Source organism: Nothoprocta perdicaria, unplaced genomic scaffold (assembly GCF_003342845.1).
Source record: "Nothoprocta perdicaria isolate Ctin4 unplaced genomic scaffold, notPer1 scaffold_32, whole genome shotgun sequence".
Lineage (NCBI taxonomy): Eukaryota > Metazoa > Chordata > Aves > Tinamiformes > Tinamidae > Nothoprocta > Nothoprocta perdicaria.
In genome coordinates, this window is record NW_020455555.1 from 4,803,244 (window position 1) to 4,819,547 (window position 16,304).

General features: G+C 42.5%; 1 protein-coding gene across 1 annotated transcript; it reads left to right on the forward strand.

The window, feature by feature from the left end:
- Positions 1-1,893: 1,893 nt before the first annotated feature.
- On the forward strand, positions 1,894-16,035 carry REEP3 (receptor accessory protein 3). The gene is made up of 7 exons (XM_026043026.1): positions 1,894-1,962; positions 3,820-3,896; positions 4,533-4,653; positions 5,593-5,706; positions 11,405-11,552; positions 12,975-13,126; positions 13,854-16,035. The coding sequence occupies exons 1-7, from the start codon at positions 1,903-1,905 to the stop codon at positions 13,908-13,910; spliced, it is 729 nt and encodes a 242-aa protein (XP_025898811.1). The 5' UTR covers positions 1,894-1,902; the 3' UTR covers positions 13,911-16,035.
- Positions 16,036-16,304: the final 269 nt, after the last annotated feature.

Sequence of the window (16,304 nt, forward strand, 5' to 3'; positions counted from 1 at the left end):
GTTTAACTGATGCCTCCCTTGGTTTGAGGTGAAAGGTCTTTGGATTGTAATGAGTTGTAGTGTTTGGATAGGCATCTACAGACTAGCATGCCAAGCTGGAATTCAGCTAGGCAGGGCTTTTCGGGAGGTATTTCCACATGTGAAACATGTAGGTAAGGTCTCCTGTAGTGAAGTAGCAGCTTGACCTAGATTTAGTAAAGTGCCTCAGGAACTATCATCTTTTGGCCCAGAGTTAATGTTGGCGTCAGTTCTGAGCACGCATCTCTAGGTGATAAAGCCCCACGTTGGTTCATGCCTTCATTGCTGCTGTGGGTGGCACTGCTGAGCACAGCCTGTCAGTTCTGTTGTTCAGCATGCGCTGGCGGGACAGCGGTGCAGTACCAGCTTGCTCGGTTAGAGGAACCCTGTCCCGCTCTCCAAGGGCCTCTGGGTGCCAGGGAGGTGGTGGTCAACTTGAGGAAGGTTAGAGGCCACCACAGCGGACCCCCATGGTCTGTGGGTAGAGTCTGGATGGGCTTGTACAGCCTGGAGAAGTTTGCTGCATTAAAGACGGAGAGACCTTCTCTGTGGCATTGCTGGTGTTGGAAAGTCCCGCTGTTGCTGCTGGAGGTGCCTGGTGGTACTCACAGCAGCTTCCCTAACTGGTGGGGTGTTACCTGCGCTGCAGAGAGGTGTTTGGAAGGCAGGGGGCATCACCGGGGTGAACCTTCATGGTGCTTTGTCTTGTATAGCAGGAAGGCCATCTTTGCAAGCAAAGTCTGGTAGGAGATAAAGACTCTTGGAGCAGCTGAAGGAAAGAGGGAGATAAAAACCGGACTACAATTGCTTAGGCTTCTTTACTGGGCCTGACAGCAGAATAAATGGGTTGCATCATACAGTGCTCAYCATACAGTAGGTAAAACAGGTGGAACAACATATTTAAAGCCACGTGACAACTGTAAAAACCTTTATTTTTATCTAACCTTAGGGAACTTTAACCATTTGGGTTGAAATTTTACATGCCTGATCTGCCCCCGCTGTACTCTTCTTGAAAACATGTGATGCATCTTTCTCTTAAGTAATTTTTTTCTTACATTACACTCTGTTTTGAATTTCTTAAGATCTTTGTAGATCCCTAGAATTGTAGATCTGTATTTCCCACATAACCATCCTGAACACGTAGAGGGGAATGATGCTGCAGGGACCTAGTCAGGCGAGACTGTTGCTGCTGCTTTGTCCTCCTTAGAGCTAAGGGCAGGTAGCTGCTTAGCTTCTGCAGGGTGCAACTACCTGAGGAAGCAAAAATCCGGTGCTCTTGCCCGTGTCCCAGTGGTGGCAACCACTGCTGTCGGCTTTGGGACAGAGAGCTGCTCCAGCACTGAGCAAGATTCCGGTGGCAAATGCCATGTAGCAACGAACTTCTTAATACAGCAGGTCCTTCTGCTCCTCAGCGTAACTTGTTGGAACTTCTCGTTCTGCTTTATATAGAGTTGATGCCTTTTAAGTGAGGTTTGACTTGAAAAAAGCAAACTCATTCTAAATATGCCGTGAGGGATTTCAAAGAGCCCTCTAACGCCTCTCCCTGTCTGTCGTGTAGCCCAGTAGTGGTAGTGGTGCCTCCTGTGCGGAAGGAGCCTTTGCTGGGCTGGTTTTGCTTGTAGCTGGTTCTAGGCTTCGAGGCGGACTTGTGGGATGCACGTGGCCTGCAGGGGCTCACCGCYGCCTCTGTTGGTGCTGCTTGGTCTTTGTGTATTGCCAGGTTTACTGCAAACAGCCTGTATTGTTGTGGCTTTTCCCCAAGCTATGAAACAGTGGGTTTCTTTGAGTTGGTTGCATCTGGGTAATGTGGTGTTGCTTCTTTGCCATGTACAACAYAAGAGATTCTAAAAGCACTCTTTATTTTCCAAAAGGCTGGTCTTTGGGATGCTGTATCCTGCTTACTACTCGTACAAAGCTGTGAAGACAAAAAATGTGAAGGAATATGTAAGTGGTTCCTCTTAATTGCTTAATTAAATGCTTTTGCTGTGATGCAACTGTGAAATTTTCATTACACAATGTAATAAATCATGAAAGCTGGTATCACTTTGTCAGTATTAGATGTAGAAACCATGGCAGTGCAGTGCCAATCCTTTACCATTAGAAATGACAAGGTATAGATTTCTCRGATGACACTTAAACTTCATTGAAATGCATCCTATAGGTTATGCCTGATCAAATACTGCAGGTGAAGTTTTTATTTTTTGTTAAATAAGCTAGAAAGAGTAGCATGGGTGTAATAAAATGTAATAATTCATATGACTATGTAGGGTATAACATAAAGCCAATATCCACCCTCAGCCCATTATTTTTTACCCAGGTGTGGCCTGTGGTTCACAGAGTGGTCACCAGTCTAAATGTCACATGTGCTGTCAGTGGTGACTTCAGCTGTTGGGTACACTTGTTTTAGCTTATTCAAGCCTAAAATATCTAAATCCTCCGAGTGACTGAAGTAAAGAATGTCATCACATGAYTGAGGCTCTTTTCAAATTGAAATGCAGAAAACTATTTAAGATAAATGGGTTTCAAGTTGTGACAAAGGAAGCAGTTTGTAAATGTAATGCCAAGCCATGAAAAAGGCAGCAGTACAGCAGGAGGTTTTTGAGCACTTCTGTAAGTGCACTTCAGAGATGATGCCTTGGAAAGTAGAGGCTAAATTTGAGCAATGTTCAGGGCAGGGAAACAAGTACATCTTTTGAAAAAATAAAGTGAAATTAGGACCTGAATTAGTGGTTATTGTATACACTGTATTGTATACAGTGTTTAGTACTTTGTGTATAGGCCCAAAGAATTAATAATCTGTGTATTGCAAATGAAGCAGGTACTGCATCTGGTAGCAGGTGACATCTTTCTTTCACTGTTTTGTTTTTTTAATACTGATAATGTTTGAATTTACAAAAATGTGTTGGTTTAATGTGTAATATCTGGAGAAACAGGAGCAGTTTGCACCAGCCTGTTTTGGAAATACACTATTGCTGGTCACTTCTAGAAAAATTCATACTTCTAATTCTGCAGTCTTTATTTGGAAAGATGCAATCTACTTAAACCCAAATTTGAGCAGATATTAAAGAAATACAAAACRGGACCAAGAAGTTGGTTAGCCAAAGCAGGGTGTCACCTGTGCCCAAAACAGTGCTGTATGGTGCAAGTACGTATGCATTGGGGTGTATGTGTCCATCTTCCTCCAAGATACTTAGAAGTGAGTTTTTATTAACAAGAATGTCRTGATTCTTGGAATAAGAATAGGATTAAAGTTCAGTGGAAATGCTTTTCTATTTCCTTGTCCCTCTGTTGGGGTCAAATTACCAATTGTGCAGGTAGAGCTTGTCTGCAAAGCGTGAATGAATAAGGTGTGTTGTGAAAGCCAAGGCAACTTGCCCTTACTGATGCTGAGGGCTCGAGTGTGCTATAGGGGAATGGAGGGGTGTGGAAGAGTGAGGTCTCCAGCACACAGTGTGAAATAGCCTTGGTGTGTGTGGGTATGGACGGACTGTTGCTGCAGAGCGTGGCCCCTGGCTGCTGGAGGCCCTGGAGTCAGAACCAGGAGCCAGGCCTGGAGAGGCCCTGACCCTGCTGCCCCGGTGGCCGCATTCAGCCTGCTGCAGCTGCCACCAGCTCTTCTTACCACTGGAAAATACCCTCTGGCATCTGTGGGTGATTTCACTTGAAAGCCATTTGATGCAGACTGCAATGTTGCTGAATGTCTTGCTTTGACAGCTATGCACTGATGGACCATAAAGTGTATTGTGTGTTCTATGAAACGGTGAAATCACAGTTCTTACTGAAGGCTGTTTTAATTTTCAGGTTCGCTGGATGATGTATTGGATTGTGTTTGCTCTCTATACAGTTACTGAAACAATAACTGACCTAACAGTCTCTTGGTAWGTCTGTTTTTTATTAACTTTGGATGTAGCTATACTTGTTTCTGGTCGTCTTTTATTTGTACTGATTTAATTTTTTTATAAAGAGATTTTACTTGTAGATAATTTTTCCACATATAAAGCTCTTGATCTACGTAGAGTAGAACCACTTTCAGGTTTTGTACTCTATAATCYGCTGTAAATAGGGATTATAAGATTGCTTCCTTTGCTATAGAATCAGAACAGGAGAATGGAGTTCCTAAATGGATAACTGCCCAGGGAGGTTGTGGAATCTCCTTCTCTGGRGATCTTCCAAACCCGCCTGGCTGCCACCCTGTGCTCTGGGTGTCCCTGCTGGAGCAGGAGGTTGGACTAGACTATTTCAAAAGGTCCCTTATAACCTCAACCATTCTGTGATGAATTCTGTGGATTTTTTTTATGTGCAGGAGTTCAAAGCAAAGCAGGTTTGTTACCTGTTTCTTTTTAGGTGACATAGTAAATTTAAAAATATATTTGTGACTCGAATATTTTGTCCTATGTAGCTTCCGATAATTGAAAAACTTTGTACTTTGGTCCTTTTTTACAAAAGCCTCATGTGAATTAGTATGCATTTTCTTACTACAGTTATTGATACTGTGCAACTTACCCTGCCTGTAGGTTTCCACTGTATTATGAACTGAAGATTGCTTTTGTTATTTGGCTCCTTTCCCCATATACAAGAGGGGCAAGTTTAATCTACCGGAAACTTCTTCATCCTCTTCTCTCCTCTAAAGAACGGGTAAGAACCCTGCTTGTATACTAATGCCTAGTGTGAAAACACCATATACTGGTGAGCTTAACCTTGCCATARAGCAACGCACAAGATGAACAATATTGATGACTCTTCTGGTATGCAAACTGAAAAGAGATTGAGGTGTATGGGAAGAGCAGCTGACAAGAGAAACCAGCCAAAGCAGCTTTAGCCGCAGGATGGCAGGGCCCCGACGGGCTTGGCTGGCTCCGAGTTCTGTTTGGATGCGTGGGACTGGGGATCAGTGGAGATGTGTGCAGGCTGCCCTGGCCATCCCGGCAGCAGAGCCGTGTCCGTGCCCGTAGCGCTGGGCCCTGTGAGTCACCCCATTGGCACGAGGTGCTGCTGGTGCTCATAGGGGCTGTGGTGTCATCTTGACCTGAGGAAGGCGGAACTGCAAACTGCCTGCAGCTCCGTAAGCCAAAGGGATCCTTCTCTGGAGTCTGCAAGCCATTGTGAGCTACCTTGAAGCCTTTATGTCCAGTTCCAGGTATTCAGTATGAAGGAGACAAATATCATGACTATGTCCTGGGTACTGAGCTGTGTCAGTGCTCTGGCTTCTTTGAGCTGGCTCACTTTCCAAGAAATTCTGCAGTTTCATCTTGAGCTTGCTTGTMGTCTTGCACAATTTTTGTCTGGCAAATTAAGCTTATTCTTAATCAAGGACTTGTTATGTAACTGCAGTGTTTTTGTCAGACATAGGTGACTTACAGTCAACTTTATTTTCTTGTTTGGCCAGGCCTGTCCTTTATTTTGAAAAGAGGACTGTATATATGTGAATGGAATTCTCCAGGATACAGAAACAGACTAGATATTCGTTAACATATTTCCTTCAAGTTTTCTCATCTCTGTTTTGTGTCATTGAAGTCTAATATGATTTTCATATTCAGAGGCCTTTGAAACTTGAATTCCTCCTTTTCCTTTTAGGAGATTGATGAATACATTGTGCAAGCCAAAGAGAAAGGCTATGAGACCATGGTGAACTTTGGAAGACAAGGGTTGAATTTAGCAGCCTCCGCTGCAGTGACAGCGGCTGTGAAGGTAACTYTTTACTTGTATCCACTCCTTTTGTCCTTGATATACTTACTGAGCAGGATAATGGAACTGAGGGTTTGCCCTTCCTGAAGGAAGAGATTAATTCTGCAAGTGTACTGAAAACATGGAACACAACTTAGATGCAGCACTGTAGCTGCACTTTATGCTGTATATCTTTATTTAAACTGTTTTGTCCTTGTTTCTTTGATCGGGATTGCCTTGTATAATTGAAAAGATACCGTGCAGTTTTCTCTGTAGGCTATCAGTAAAGATGACCACTGTTTCTCTTCTGTCTTTGTCCTTTCCTGTCAGTAAACAAAGTACTTAAAGGATTTCTGGCTTCTTTCTGCTGTTTTCTTCCCATCAACTTAAGGTAACTATATCTGAAGTAAGGCATGGAAGATGACTAGCAGAGATGAAAAAGTTGCATTGACATGATTAACTTGCCTGCAACTTGATATAAGTAGTAAACTAGTGTGCTGAGCCTAAGCTTGCATCTTGCTTTGCCTTGTATCTTCCATTAAAGACAAAGCGAAATAATCTCTGGTTGTTCCTGATTTTAATCCCCAAAGAACTAATGCTCTTCAGCTGAGTTTCAGGTGGTTCTAGATCATCAATTATAAAATCATCAGAAAGCCTTTTAGCAACTGGAGACCCACCAAAAGGACTAGAACTGGCCAGCCTAATTACGCACTTGTAATGTGTGTCCTACGGAATGCGCACCTAAAACAAAAAGTGTGGGGCACTCCTGTTCTAACTGCTTGATAGTTTCAAGCATGTTGGGCTGAATTCTTCCTGGAAAAGAATATATAAACATGTTCCGAGTAACAGGACTGAACTTGAAAGCTCTTAATTGATGCTGTGAAGCAGTGTAGAGATCTTAGGCTGTCACAGTTAAGAACAGTTAGTATTTAAGTTAAGAAATTTCTATACTTGGGAGTTTGTTACCTTATAAAGCAAAGACACTTTTGAGAACTACATCTTCAAATGCTGTTGTAAAATGAAGATTTGGAAGGAATCCTGCCTATTCTTTGTGTGCTTTTCTCTCTTTAAAAACTTGTGGGTAGTAGCTTGAAAATAATTCTGTTTCAAGCTCATAACATCAGTATTTTTAAATCCTGAAAGTGTGCTTCAGCTGGGTCACTGGTGTTATTTACTATTCAAACTCGCAGTAGAGCATTCCTCCAGAGGAATAGTAGTATCCATCATGAAAACAGATCATTTAAAATCTTACACAGGTAAGCCACTGTTAGAATCTGAGAATGGGGCTATTTTAAATACTAAAAATGCTTTTTTTTCCTGCCAAGCAGCAATAGTAACATACCAGCTGTGCACCTGCAATGATGCTTATGCTCCGTATGTTTTTTTCCTCTTGTCTGGCTGGCTAAGGTGGATGTTTTCCTGTTAATCCTTGCAGTGCTAGGTTAAATATTGTAAAATAAATAACATGCATATCTCCTCCCACCTTCTTCTGAAGTGATAAATAACTTCTGAGCGAATGTCCATGTTTGGATTTCATTGCTGTTCAGCTGTGACTGGCAAGACGCCTGCGCTATTTGTTAAAACTTGCTTGTTAAACATGCTCATGAATATTTGCATAGAATTAGTGCAGAATGAGACACTTGAAAAAAGCCACCACAATACCAAATACTTAAATAGACATTTTTAAAGAGGAGACTTAAATAAAAAAAAAACTTCTATTTTGGCATGTTAAGCTTTTAAACCTCTCTCCAGTTTCTCATTCCAAGAAGCTGAGTGTGGCTGCTGTGTGCACGCAAATGGAGACGACGCATGTGGTGTTGATTTTATTCTCTATTTTTCCAAGAACTGACTGCTGCCTCCAGCAGGTGAAAAGATTATCCCTGCAGCAGGCGTTGGAGGAGTGTGCTATAGGGTTTCAGGAATGGAATCCTGTTAGTGGAAACATCTCTGATGGGAGAGAGGCACAGTTGACACTTTGTGTTTTATATATTTATTTTTGGGGCTTAGAGTTAGGGGCAGACAGGCTTACTCTCACGTGCTGCATCTCAAATTAGGAGCAGGGACTGAGAGGCAAGAGCAAGAAGAGGTCCAAAGAAGGCTTCTCTACATRGAAGTGTCCAAGTGAAGGCCATGGGGATCTCTGCCTGCCATTACAGGCAATTTTACTGCCCTCCTAAACTTTCTGGCATGTTTACAGGGTGGAAAGTGGGGGAAAATGCTTTTCTGCAGGGGCTGTTGAAGGCATGCAGGATTAGTGATGAAAGGCCGGCTGGTGCAGACAGCCCCCAGGACTGGCTGCTGAAACCTGGCCTGGACTTAAACCTGCTCCGTTGTAGGGTGGTTGAATGTGACTGGCAGCAGCAACAGCTTCTGCTTTCTGCCCCGTGCTGACACTTTGGGGCTGGAATTGGCCACTGTTTGCATGAAGAGCATCTCCAAATAGTGCCTTTTGATCATAAAGCTGCCCTTTCCTTTTCAGACTGCTTGCAGTATGTTTCCTTGGTTTGTCTGCACTGCCTCTGTAGGTTTACAGGCACCACTTGAAAATATTCTTTGCAATATGCTAGGTGGCACAGATGAGAAAAAAATAAGAAAACCAATCTTTCTAAAAGCTTTTCTTTAGGGTATAAAAAACTAAGGAATTTTGTTGCTAATATGAAACTTGTTGAAGCTCTCTAGTTTAAAAGCTGGTTTTTGAGGGCAAATGTTTCCGTGCTGCCAGGTCCCCCTGGATGTGCTGCTTTCCTGCTGGACGCTGTTTGTGCTGTGCCCCTTGCAGCTGGGCACCGGCGGCTGCAGCAGCACCAGGAGCAGCAGCTCACCTGGGCTCTGCTGCCTTCCTCGCTCCCGCGGGGCCCCGTCCCCTCCAGGGATGGGCCGGCCATCCGACCCGGGAGAGCAGCTGGGAATGCGGGCGCTGCGCGTGGCCCTGCACCCAGGGAGGCTCCGTGGAGCCCGCAGTGTTTCGGACAGGCTCTTGTTCTGAGCTGTGGGTGCTCCACACCTGCAGAAATGCTTCATTGCAACAGAAAGTAATTCTGTTCCTTCTGGGCTTTGCTGAAGGAATAACCTTCCTCAGGCTTGCCYGGAATGTATTCTAGGAGACTGGTGGTTTGTAAAAACTTGGGCCTTGTCTCCTACTTTCAGTCCTGCTGCACACCCTGCATGGTCTGTCCTGATCTGGGTGGGGCGGGGAACCAGGGGCTGCCTCCAGGCAGGAGGAGACTGGAGGCTATTTCTGTAGGGAGGTACTGTGCAGTACAGCAGTGGATGCAGAGCCCTCATCTATACTGTTGGGCATATGTGCTGCATCTTATTAGTGTGTATTTTTAATAAACTTGTTAGCATTTGTTGCAAGTATGGCTTGAGTGAACCCTCCCTCATGGCAAGGGCTCTGGGAGCGAAGGCGCCGTCCGCCACATCCTCCTTGGATGCGGCAGCATTCCCGRGAGCCATGGCTGCGGGAGCTGGGCCACTGCCTCGGGACACAGTGTTGCTCTGTGGCCTGGAGTTTGCCTCTTCTCCTTKGGAAGTGAAACTTGCTATGCAAAAGCTGCCTTGAAAAAGCAAGGCTGAACATTCCCAGCTAGGCTGCAGTCCCTTGCCTCCCTAGCGAGAAGTAGTGGATACGGGCTTGTAACTTGAATTCTTCTTGGTACCCTAATTACTATCATCTTAATTGTGTTTTGCTGTACAGTTTCTATCTGGTTATCTCTAGTACATCACCTGATGAACAAACTCATTATGCAACCATTAAGCAATTGTTTATTTTTTTCTGTACCTTGTTTAGGGCCAAACCTGCTTCTACTACTAAGTTGCAGTAGATTCCCGCCATTTCTAAAGCAAATGCAGTTGTGTTGAATCCATGTGGATTCTGTTGAGAACTGGATGGGTCCATTTGAGRTGCTGATCCCGGGCTGATGTCTCCTGCAGCAGCATGTGCAGACTGAACAGMTCTGCAGCAAATGTGCGCTGGTGGTTGCTGTCAAAAGCAGCACTTCTGACYCTTCGTGTTTTCATGTGTCCTCACAGACGAGTGTTAGTTCTCAAGCATAGTTGATTCCTGATTCAGTTTAAAATGCAAATGCTTTTTTATGCAAGAACAGGCGTAGCAGGATGCCTACTGTAGTGACAGACTGGCCTTAGGTTCCCTTGGTGTTTGGGAAGTGGCAGTCAGGTAAAGCAGTGAATTGTTGAAAAGGCATTTCAGGAAAATAACTTAACTGCAGAACTTCCAGCAAATTCTGTGCACAAGCCTGTGCAGCGTCAACAAAACATGGTAACTAAGCCAGAAACTGCAGTTGTGCTGAGAACTGTCAGTCTTCCTCCATGTGCGTAGGAAGAACTGGAAAAATAAAGGCCTCTGCTTCCCTCCTGAGGAAAGTAATCTTCATAATTGTTTAGTTGCAATGTCTGATGGAGGCAAGAATTAAATTACATCGTTCCTGTCTGTATAGAACACTGTTAATTTGGTGTTGGACTGAAGACTGGTCATTAGGAAATGAGTATTGAGTTTCAGCCCCTCCCCGTGCGCCCTTTGTGCAGACCTGGGGAGTGTCCCTGCACTCGCTGCTCTCGGGTTATTTTTGGCAGGGCTGACCTCCGTGTCCTGCTGCCATCTGCAAGCAGCTGCGGGCTCAGAAACAGCCGTGCCTGGCTGGGAACTGCCTCTGGGAACTGCCTGCTGGTGCCGTGGCCGGGGAGGGTGTTCGGAATCCTGCCCCAACAGACTCCTGCACTCTTAGCTCTTAGTGCTCCAATGGGGGTTTTATGCAACACTTAATTTTAAAGAATAAAGTAAAACAAAAAGAATGATGAAGCTTCCTTCAAGGTGGAAGCAGTGTACAGATTATCCTTCCTCTGAAGTGCTAATTTTTGCTCTCTCCGTCCAAGAAGGAAGAAACAAATATTACTTTAATGTGTTATTGCTCAATGTACTTGTTCTTTATATTGCTTCATACAATATTGTGAAGTTAATCTGCAATACTTTTGTTTCATTTTATATCTAATCTTAATAATATGTCTGACAAAATACCTTTCTTAAGGGAGACTCTGTAGCTTCCATGCAGAAGAGATGTAGATGAAGATAAGSAATATTAATGTTCAAGTAGGGTTAATTATACTTGTATGTGGTACTAGATCTTGAGTTTGTATTGTGTCAAAGATCTCTCTAAGAGAATCTGGTTGCTTGTAGTCAGTCCATAAATCTTTGGTTTATGATTTCAGGTTTTCTGTCACCTAGTGCTGCCAGTTTTTTAGTTGTTTGGTTTAATGTTGTATTTTTTAATGCTTTTCTCCTTCTACCTATTGAAATTTATGAAAATAAAATAAAAATTGCATTTTTTTTCTCTTGAGCCACATTCTTTAAGGGGTGTGTAAAAACTGTGGTCATACTACGTAGTACTGCTTCAGAAATACAATGTCCAGAGTGTTTTGAACATGTATTTTTGTAGCTTTAAAGATTCCTTGCCTTTATTTGATAATATTTAAGGAGTAAAGTGAGAAATTAGAAATTAAATTCTGAATTTAGTCTATTCTTTCTCTCTAAGAGTAATATGTAGTGAAGCTCAAGTAARAATGAATGTAAACTTCTTGCATGCCTGTGTTCAGTAGATTTTGTAATATCCCAAGAAGAATATATGTAATATCCCATAACCTTCTTGAACCAGCTTGAATAGCGAGGTCAAAAACATATGTTTTTGAAGACACTCTTCTGTTTCAGAGTCAAGGTGCAATAACTGAGAAGCTGAGGAGTTTCAGTATGCATGACCTGACTACCATACAAGGAGACGAGCCAGTGGGCCAGAGACCTTAYCAAACACTGCCAGACACAAAAAGGAAAACCAGAGCCTCTACGAGTGAATCTGCAGGTAAGTGTCAGTACAAAAACAAAGGATTTGGGTTTTGGCTATAGAAAGTACGTGAAAGGCACATGAGGAAGAACAGGGATATACTTTGTGCCTAGAAATAGTAAAGGTTCCAAAGGATTTCTGCATATTTGAACAATGTTCACGTGAGCAGGACATACTGCATTGCTAAAGAAATACCTTCAAAACTGCTTTCTTCTCACAGCCACTAGCAATGTTGTCAAACTCTGCTTATTGCTCCTATCTCTGACAATTAGCAACAGGAATTACCAGCTGAAGTAAAACTTACTGATGGGAAGATGATGGGTAGAATGGAAGCATTTACTTGTCATAATAGGCTGCATGTCAATGCTCAAGAGACTATGCAGCAATCTGTGTTTTTCTACAAGTCTCTACTTAAGAGGCTTCAGTRGCTATCTGTCAATGGTCCTTTTTAGCCTCTCAATTGAAAAGTGATTGCTATTTCTTTTGGAAAGCTTTCTTTGACTGCTTTTCCTTCCTTTCCCTTTTGGAAGACTCGAGTTGTCTGAGTGTTGGAGCCCATGGGTTCTGGAATGGCCTGAATAAGGGCCTGGGTGCATAAAACAGAGCTCTTATGGGAAGGACCTTATGGTATGTTGGTGACAGGAGACTGGGCCTCCATGACCCTCAGTCTCTTCAGCATCTGTTTTTAAGCAGTTTGCACCCTCTAGTGAGAGTTGCTGGTAATAATCTTGATCCTAATTTGCAGGAYTTAAACTACCCTTAAAAATAACACTTCAACATCATATCCATCTGAAATGAACTTTGATATTAGATATATGTATGGAAGTATATGAATATGAGGAAAGATAATCAAAGATCTAAAAACTAAGCCTAGATCCTGAACTATGAGCTTGAAATGAACTCTGGCAGTAAGTGGGAGAAATGAAGTAGAGAGGTTATGATTTGTTCCTTAAGTGTGGGAAAGGGAGTGGAGAATAAGGTTGAGAGAAGAAACCTAATCAGTTGGTGTTAATTATGCTTATATGGAGTAGAAAGTGTGTCATGAGAAACCCTGTTGCTTTATGGCTTCCTAGTTTTCATCTTGTATTTCAACATAATGTTTTTTAAGAGATTTGAGACATGCTACTGAAAAATTCTCCCCAGAACAACAGGTACATGATACTTCCGAAGTGAGAAAACATGACACTTGGAACTATTTTGTTGTTTTGAAGACTGGTGTAAACTTGCCATGGATACAGTATTTGGCATTAATCCTGAACCACAGTAACCTGAACTCTTGCAAGCAAGCATGAAACTGCATTCTGTTTCCTTCTGGACAGCTGACGGACTGATACATTCTTTAGATAAAGCCTCTGTGTTAAAAGATATGTTCATGATTTCACTAAAAATATAAACATTAATTATTTCCTGTTAAATACTTTACGCAACTTCTTTTTAAAGGTTACAAAATGCCCTTGGAAAAAACTCCTGGAGATGATAAAACAGATGAAGATATGGAGGGGACGCATTCAGAAGATGAGATGTTTGCTCAGAGAGGCCTTCGAAGGTCTCAGAGCATGAAGTCTGTGAAAACTGTTAAAGGCCGTAAGGAGGCAAGTGTGAATTGCTTGATCATTGAGCTTGTTCAATCATGTACCTTGATGCTTTTAAAGCAGAATTTAAAGTATTTTTTCTCTTTTGAGATATTATCAACAGTAAGTGGGCTGTAGAATATCAAATGGAGAAGAAAGTATGTGATAATAACAAGGCTTAGAGCTTTCTTCACTTTGGGATGCTTAAGTGCAGTATGTGTGGAAGGGGAAAATAACAAAAGGGAAGATGGGAAATAGGTCTGTGCTTGTGCTGTTAAGGCTGGCACCACCAGGCCCTGGTTCCAGGCATCCTTGCCSTGGGAGGGGGTGGAGGCAGCGTCATCTCCATTTGAATGTCTTAGTCGGGCGCGGTTACCTATGTGCTGCTCAGCMCATGACAGCCTCTTCTGAGTTCTTGGTTCGTGCAGACGCTCTGTGCTATTCCATATTGCCTGCCACTTAACCCACGAGGACGTTTCCATGTATTCAGAGTCCTCTGTGTATATGTGTATCTCAAAAATTCTTCAGAATAAATATATAAGGAGTCTCCCAAGAGATCTTACTCTTTTGAGGRAACAAATGAGCCCTTCCTTTCATGTCCCATTTTACTGAAGATATATTTCTACCAGAACTAGATAATTTTGTTCAATAAGTGGAGTGCCTAGAGCATGTTAAAAGTCAGTTTATTGAATGGTAGTAGTGGTAGGCTGCGTGTGGCCATCCTAACTTTGTTTTGTTTCCTCATCAGATACGCTATGGATCATTGAAATATAGAGTAAAGAAGAGGCCTACAGTGTATTTTTGAGTGTACTGCACAATTCCTGCAAGACTAACTGCTGTATTTTGACAACTTGACTTCAGTAATCAAATGCTAAAGATCTGTGTGTGTGTAATTCATGTAATGAATATGTATGAATGGATATGGGAGGACTTGATTTTTAAGAGCCTGTTGGATAAAGTATTCCTCTGCTTCTATGTCATTGCATGTTTGGACAAATCTGGACAGATAATGAGTTTCAGCACTCAATAGCTGAGAATTAAATGAGTGACAAAAAATAGCCTAGCTTTTTCCAGAGATACTAACAGACCAAGGTAACTCAAGTCCAAGTGAATTAGCAGAGGCTTTTGTGAAGTGTTTGGAACTCATCAAATTCACTGTCTCCTRGTTTACGTGGAAAGATAAGAATACCTTAAATATTTTTCTGAACTACAATTCTTGAAAAACACTATAACTTGATGTAACTTAAAAATGTACTGTTTAAAGGACAGTGGATGAAGGTGGGCAAGGAAAGGTTATACCTAATTGGGTCTTTTCTTTAAGATCTTCTTTCATCATATTTCCAGACTTGAGATCAATAGGTGCAAACTGGGGGGTGGGATATGTGTAGCACTTTATGCAAAACTGCATAGTTTTGCACATTTACTACTTTACATAACATTTTAGTGGCTTTTTAGGTAAGTTAGACTTAGGTTTTGAATGCCAGCAAATCCATTTCGTAGTCCYTTTTAAGTTTATCTCAGTTTACTAAGATGCTGTAGATAACTGCTACTAACACTTAACATTATCAGGTGCCTTTCTGTGTGTTACAGGGCTGCAGGGTTTTCTGTGGTGTTTCCCTTCCTGCCCTCTCTTCAGCTAGAAAGAGGTAACAGGACTTACAAAGTCAGTTTTTGGTTAAAGTTGTGGTAAGTGACACTTGTAGCAATTCCAGTGACAGGCTGCTCGTATCCCTGAGGTCTGTCAGCTCTAAAATAGAAGTCATGCTGACATCAATGCACATATATGATAGGCTATTCAGGTCTTGTTTTTGCTCTAGATGACCTTAACAATATATGAATATATACATGTGTATGTATTCAAGTGCATCTATTTCATATCTTATATCAATTCTAAAATTGGCTGTGTAGTATTTTCTGCTGCTATATTACTACAWTATTTATATATAAATAGCTTTTTCTAATGGTCTTTAACTGATTAAGTCAGCTATGCCCCAACCTAGTGTCCCATGTCAGTTATTTGCATAGTAAGATTAATTAAGGAACCTTTTGAGGTTTCTCATGGTTCTGTTTTCTGTATTTCTCAGAGGTGGACTAACTTAGTTTTCTATGTGACTAGTTTTCTTGTAGATGAGAAGGGAGGTCTCTGCTCTGTAGATAGTATTTTATTACTTGGCATTGGCATACATGGTGTTACTTTTATTTAAAGGAAAATGGCATGCGGTGGCCTCTTACTCTTGAATCACAGACACCAGTCCCTGGAGCTTTCTCTAGGTGTGGCATTCACCACAAGTCTGCTGCGGTGCTTTTAAACACTTGCTTAAGGCTCTACTGCAGGTCCTTGTATTTTTTTTAGAGCTATAGCAGGTTCACTGCTGACTCTTAGTGGCCCGTTACTGTGGAGTGGCATCTGAACTGATCTGCAGCCTCCTCTGGACAAGGGTTTGCATGGCGTGGATGAAGATGCAGCTGGTCTGTCCTGGAGTCATGCTGCTGGCCTGCTATAGTAGACATTTGTAGGTCAAGTGCATTTGTGTGGGACAAATCGAAGAACACTGACACAGTGCTTCTAGCGTGCCAAGGCACTTGAACGCTTCGGCAAGAAGCTGCAACATTCCGTTTGTGACTCCAAAGCYAAAGCTGGTATTTTCTACAGAACAGAGTAGCATGCCAGAAGGCAGGAAGCCTGCTCCCTCCCAAATGAGGATAGTGTGGAAGTACTATCCGCTAACCAAAACCAGCTTGTGACCTAGCTTTGTAAGGCCCTGTTTATGCCCCTCTGTACAGGGGAATTGGCACTTGCTGCTGTCAGATGATCAGATTTTGCTAGCCTTCCTGTCTGGTATTTGAAGATGCTGGTCAGGACTGGGGTTATCTGGTAGCCCAGTGGAGTTGTACAGCGCTGCAAATCATATTTCTCTTTCTGTAGAGTTTTATTCTTCTCTTGGTAGTACAATCATTTTGTGGCAGAATTCTTTGTGGGCTTTGGAGGAGATGTTAAGGAAGGTGGCCTCTGGCCTGTGGGGTGTCTTGTGCTCCAGGAATGCTTGTGCTTCCCATCTGTTTCCCTGAGTGTAGGAAGGCTATAGATAGGAAGGGCTATATGTGTGCCCTCGTATTAGGAAGTTAGGAGAAGACTTTCGTATCTTCTCCTACTTSAAACTAGAAAAATGTGGGTTTGGAATGGAATCTCTAAGTCCTT